Source organism: Austrofundulus limnaeus, unplaced genomic scaffold (assembly GCF_001266775.1).
Source record: "Austrofundulus limnaeus strain Quisiro unplaced genomic scaffold, Austrofundulus_limnaeus-1.0 Scaffold281, whole genome shotgun sequence".
Classification (NCBI taxonomy): domain Eukaryota; kingdom Metazoa; phylum Chordata; class Actinopteri; order Cyprinodontiformes; family Rivulidae; genus Austrofundulus; species Austrofundulus limnaeus.
In genome coordinates, this window is record NW_013952683.1 from 23,757 (window position 1) to 29,649 (window position 5,893).

The window sequence follows — 5,893 nt, forward strand, 5'->3', positions numbered from 1 at the left end:
ACTTTACAGTCACCCATCAAATATATTATTTTATCAGTTGAAATTATTGAAATTTTAGGAGTTGGTTGATTATATTTTTCAGAATATGTATAAAGCTCATAAAAATGTATTGCCTTTAAATATCCAATTAAATTTTGTTAAGAGAGTAAGCAATTATAATCTTAAGGGACTAGAGATGTTTGCAAAGCCTAAAATTGGAACAAATTTGATGGACCGATGTACTTCAGTACAAGGATTAAGACTGTGGAATAATCTGGAAAGTGAATATAAAAATGCTGACTCAATAAATTTGTTTAAAAGAATGATAAAAGCTAGATTGTTGGATGTGCATTCATAAGAACTGTTGTTCAAGAAGGAGTTGAAGTTTTTTGTTATGCTTTGTTATTTGAAGATTATAATTGTTTGAAGTTTTTTTTTGGAAAAAAAGGGGCAGATGTTAGTAAGATTTTTTTCTTCTTTCTGCTACCTTTCATTTTATTTGTGATTTGTTTTACTTGTTGTATGTATAGTATTTGTTTTTAAATTAAATCTACCAGCTGCAGTTAATCATGATCACTAACAAAAAAATAATACACCATGGCCTTGCCAAGAAGCGTCATCCTTTAGCTCCACTTATTAAAACATTTAGATGAATTTACAGGTATTTGAGTCAGTRTGTATAATGTTCACCGTGTGTGGTTAAAAGAAAATCCACAAAAAAAATTCAAACTTGTGTACTTATGTATTTTAATTGAAAGCTGTATGCTGTATAAATAATTCAACTCTGGCAAAAAAAATATTCTAATAAATCATTTAAAGCCCAAAATTTATTTGACATTCACACCCACAATGAGTATGGGCCTGACTCTAATTGTAAATAATGTCGTATGCTTTGTTTATTTATACAAAAGTTTGTTTTTGGAGCACAATTTAACACCAGCTGAACTATTCTGGCAAAGATTAAACAACACATGACCTATCCTGAGCCAAACTAAAGAAATAGAGCAGGAGATCTGGACTGGAAAAATGGAGGGAATAAATGATAAACCAATGATGACAAATAACAAATACCATGTTCAATACAGATGTTAACTTTGGAAACAGACGAGAACAAAAGCTGGCGAACATTCGATCTCCACGTTTAACACAAACGGTCTAAAGAGTTTCGGTGGAAACATAGCTGATCCTGGTCACTGACCTGTGGTTTAAATGGTTCAGAGGAACTGGATGGAATGTGTTTGTTTCAGTGTCTAGCTTTAACTTTGTTGATGTTCCTTTTTTTTAAATTGTAGAATATGCTCATTACGGAGATGAGAAATGTGCTGTATTATATAAGACTTCCTGTTTGTATTAGTCCTGCTTGTGCCTAAAGGCAGGCCAGGTTAAACAGATTTGTCTGGGTCAGTGCATGTACTATCTAAACACGGACAAATTAAATTTTCTTAACAAAATAAGAAAAACTATAAAAGCCCAGACAGGAAGCACAACGGCAGATATTTGCTGGAACACTGCAAAGATTGGCCGCGAGCCCCGTCAGAGTTCGCTGGTGTGGTTCTGTCAGAGTTACAGCTGTGAGCTTCACATGTGGAGCTCTGACTCCAAACACATCCAGCATTAAAACATAAACTGCTGAGTGGCAGGAGCAGAGGGGCCAGCTCAGTTTGGCTTCACTCACTTGTCATCATCGATCTAACCACYAGGTGGAAGTAAAACGTTTTATAAAACTGCTACAAAAACAGTTGTAACAAAGACCAGTCAGCTTGTGTGTTGGGTCATTTAAACCTACAGTTTAAATACCCTGTAATGTTTACTCTGACTCATATTGATTCTTGTAAAAGCTCTCATTTTTTTTTACACAATGCTTGAACGACAAGTGCTTTTCTTTAAAATGCTGTAAAAGTTTTTATATATATTTTTTACCCATTTATTCTCTTATAAAATAGTAAAATATTGGATTTATATCAAGATGATAATATTATATTTCAGTCTTGGCCCTGATRAGACTAACTGAGGCCTTTCATAGAGCTACCTACAACAGGTAAGATGTTAATTACTGATAAATGTTCCACAGAAAACCACTTCAAAACTGTTAAACTGTCCCTTTAATCCATGTTAGACCTCATTGACCTGATTTGAAAGCCAATAAAATGTCACTGAAAGCCCTTAAACTTTCATAGCGGCCTGAAAATAAAGACATGGCGACTACGAGACGAGACAGACACAACAAGAGGCAGAAATAATGCCGTGTTTCTGAATCTATTATCAATGAAGTTCACGAGTCGTTACTGATAAGCTGCTCCTCCATTGGCTCCCTTGTGTCTGCTCCRGGGTTGATACGGATGCTTTTTGTGCTGTAGTTGGACGCTAGCAGGAGCAGCTCTGGGATCAGCCAGTTCTCCTTCCATCAGCCGTTTAATGAAGGCAGCACCTGCTGATAAACCTGAGCCATGTTCAGTTCCTGGAAGACAGCAGTCAGCTCTGATAACGACTGGTAGTTGTTCACTATGAAACCCTGCAGACTGACAGACAGACACACAGAGAAGGAGGCCATGAGGGTGTCAGAAACAACACTGTAAGAATAAATATTTATTATTAAGCCCCACCTTTTCTGTTTTTACTAGCTGTAAAATGGCATACCTATTTCTAAAGGTGGAAGAAGATGGGACTTCAAGCAGAACCTTCATCATCCTTTCTTTGCATTTCTTGCCTGAAGAGTCCACATCCACCTTAACCGTCTTTAACCTATGACAAAACTCCTGAAGAGAAACAATACTGTCTCTGTTAGAGGGCACAGTGGCATCAGACGTAACCGTGGTGTTCTTGGTTTTTGTTATATGTTAAAACACAGATAACAGTGGTCGGCATAGTGAGGGTAAACATCCAGTAAAATTCCCAGAAATCCACACTTCTACCTGTTGATGATGGGTCTGTGACGTACAGAGTTATACAAGCAAAGAGTTGTGAGATTATATTTACATACAACTAAAATTAAAATAAAAATCTTAATTCTAACACAAAAAAACTCTTCATAAACTAGATACTGCATAGCGGTAACATAATCACCCCCGCACGTACAAATGCACCAGAACTCAGAAGTCTTTATTCCTAATAAATGTCATGCTACAAGGTGCATCCAAAAAAATATGGGGGGGTGGGGGGTTGGACCTGATGGATAGCCCCTCATCAGAGCTAAACAACAAAAGAAATCTGAAGCTTTTATGTTGAACAGTTTCTGAGTTATAAGCATTTTTGCATGTCCTGACACCCCCTCTTTGAAAGGAGCCCCCTCCTCAAATATGGGGTCTATCATAAAACCGCTGGCTGGTGCAGTGTAGATCAGACTCATCTACAGTCCTGCAAAATTTCATGTTGATCGGTGCAGCTGTTTTTGTGCTACGGTTGACCAAAAATCACTGAAAAAAAAAAACAGTACGGGGGTCATAATAAGCTCCATCTTATATTAAAGTTCTTACTGTTCAGTATTTTCCTAACAGAGATCTTCAGATTTACTTGTGCTTCTTAACAGTTTCTACAAAAACGTATTTTATGATAAATCCTGTAGTTCTGATTGGTTTGGGTTTCCTGAGCCATGCTCTACCACAGGGCATCACATCACAAAAAAAAAAAGTAGTTCTTCTTTGAGTCTTCAGCTAATAGATTTTCTTTTAGTTTTTTGACAAACTGTCAACATTCATTTTCTCCTTCTCACGTTTACTCTGTTTTTAAGGCTTTGCAGAGTATAAGACAGGAAGTACCTTGATGTTACGTCTTTCTCCTTGTAAAATAACGAGTATATTCTGCCCCAGCAGAAGCCTGCCTGCCAGCTGCAGCTGCTGGCTCCAGTGCTCCAGAAGTCCGATGTAACGGTTACGAGATCGGATGTGGTCCAGCAACAGAACTTCAGTCCACTCCTCCACTCTTTCACTTTCCTTCAGCCTGTCTTCGCCTTCTCTGAGGTCCTTTGTCAGTTCCACACAATGCTGCTGTAAACACATCGCATCAAAGATCATTTGATGGCGATTTGGGACTTTTCTTGTCCACTAGCTACATTTTTAAAACTCAACAGAGAAAACGTGGTGTGAAAAACTATAAAGATCTCCAGAAATTAGGACAGTTTATTAGTTTATTTATTAAGTCTCTGCTCTTCCTGCGGTCCAAAAACATACAATGTAAAAAAATACAATAAAATAAAAATAAAACAATCAATCAACATAACCACAAATCAAAACAGCCGAGCTGATGAACAAAAACCTAGAAACAAGACAACCAACTTTGATGCTTTAAAAACAAAACAATCAACTGATATACTCCAAAATAATACTCCAAAATAATACAATAAAGAAAAACAAAGAAAAAAAAACAATGAATTAAATGACTAAATGAATAAGTCAAATGATATTTCATTATGAATAATTATTTTTTTAGATTGTTTTTTAATTTATTATAATTATCTGAAATGGCTCTATACATAACTGTGTTTTTGGTGCATTAGTTTTGGGCAGAGCTGGTGTGAAAGTAATGATAGAAACACGTCTTGTAAAAGATATATTTCTTAGAAATGGGTAGTAATTGTGGGTAAAGGTTAAAAGGTTTGTGTAAAATCCTAATTTTAGGTAAAAAGAACAAGGCTGCATACAAGTCAAGACAGCATTTTCCTTTGGTTTGGTTCTTTTGTTATGCTAGTAATATCTATTCTAATCAGTAGATGATTTTCTTTCWGTAACCTATTAAAACAGATCTAACTTGTGTCTGTAAGTGCTGCTGTTCACCTGGAAGTCCTCCACCAGCTGGTGCAGCATTGGTTCTGGGGTTAGGACTGCAGCTCGATCCAGTAACTTCTGTCTGATGGCATGACACTGAGTCCTAGAGAAGCCAGTGGAGGAAATGGAGATGTCAGGAGGGCTGGAAGGATAGCTGGGGTGCAGATGGAACATCACACTCTGCCTGCTGTCTTCTCCGCTGCAGCAGTTGATCTGCACCACAAGTCCATCTTCAGCTACAAGGCAGACAGTAATGTTAGACCAGCACTGAGGCACCAAGGGTTAAAAAAACACCCAAACATTGAATTTAGTTGGGCCACATACAGCTGATGCCACCCTGTTAGACAGATGTGGCTTCACAAACATGAGTTGAAGAATGTGATATTAAAGGATGAATGCACTGGACAGGGAAATTATGCTAAGGAGGAAAAAAAAAACAGCACATTTCCAGTCAGGGACAAGCTGTCAGAAGGGCAAAAACTGCTTAATTGTGTAGCTAAAATGATTGTTTCAGACTTCCTGACGGCAATAATTTTATTTCTTGTAGAGAAAAGGCTTTACAAAACTAAAATGTTATATTGGTAAATGAAATTATTTTGTATTACTTGATTGTTATCTAATTTTCTTAAACTAAAACAACTTCTTTGGAGTTGACATCTATTTTTACCATCAGGTTTTAGAACAACAAAAGTCAAGATGACAACTAAAACTACACAGAACTGACTTGTATGTTTACTTGGTTTAGCATTAATCATGTTTTTTTTAACACAGCTGTTTTATCTCAATGTTCCAAACAGTAAAGCTTTAGTTTAGTCAGGCTGGTGGTGTTTGCAGGGTGAAAGCTGTAGTACCAGATTGTTGAAGGACCCGGAACTCTCCTTCTCCGCAGTAAATGGACGATAAAACGAAAACTTCTTCCAAAGCAGCCTCAGACATAATTTATAAGTCCTCATAAAGCAACCATACTGCTTTTTATCAGCAAAAATGCGACATGCTACCAAAATGTTTATGTTTCAGTGCATGTCCGACACTCTATACTGTCCGGGCAGCTCCTGACGACGAGCTCATTGGTTCCTGTGGTAAAATGTTTGTTGTTGTTGTTGTTGTTGTTGTTGTTGTTGTTGTTGTTGTTGTTGTTGTTGTTGTTGTTGTTG

The 5,893-nt window shown here is 37.0% G+C and overlaps 1 protein-coding gene across 2 annotated transcripts; it reads right to left on the minus strand.

Annotated features, from left to right (window-relative positions):
• Positions 1–712: 712 nt before the first annotated feature.
• On the minus strand, positions 713–5,745 carry rwdd3 (RWD domain containing 3). Of its 2 annotated transcripts, none has more exons than XM_014021184.1 (5): positions 5,591–5,745; positions 4,749–4,975; positions 3,735–3,959; positions 2,617–2,735; positions 713–2,498 (listed from the first exon to the last, which is right to left on the minus strand). In XM_014021184.1, exons 1-5 carry the CDS (start codon positions 5,673–5,675, stop codon positions 2,384–2,386), a joined length of 771 nt encoding a protein of 256 aa, XP_013876638.1. In that variant the 5' UTR covers positions 5,676–5,745; the 3' UTR covers positions 713–2,383. The 2 variants fall into 2 exon arrangements, with proteins under 2 accessions (XP_013876638.1, XP_013876637.1); XM_014021183.1 differs by having other exon boundaries at positions 3,735–3,962; positions 5,591–5,743.
• Positions 5,746–5,893: the final 148 nt, after the last annotated feature.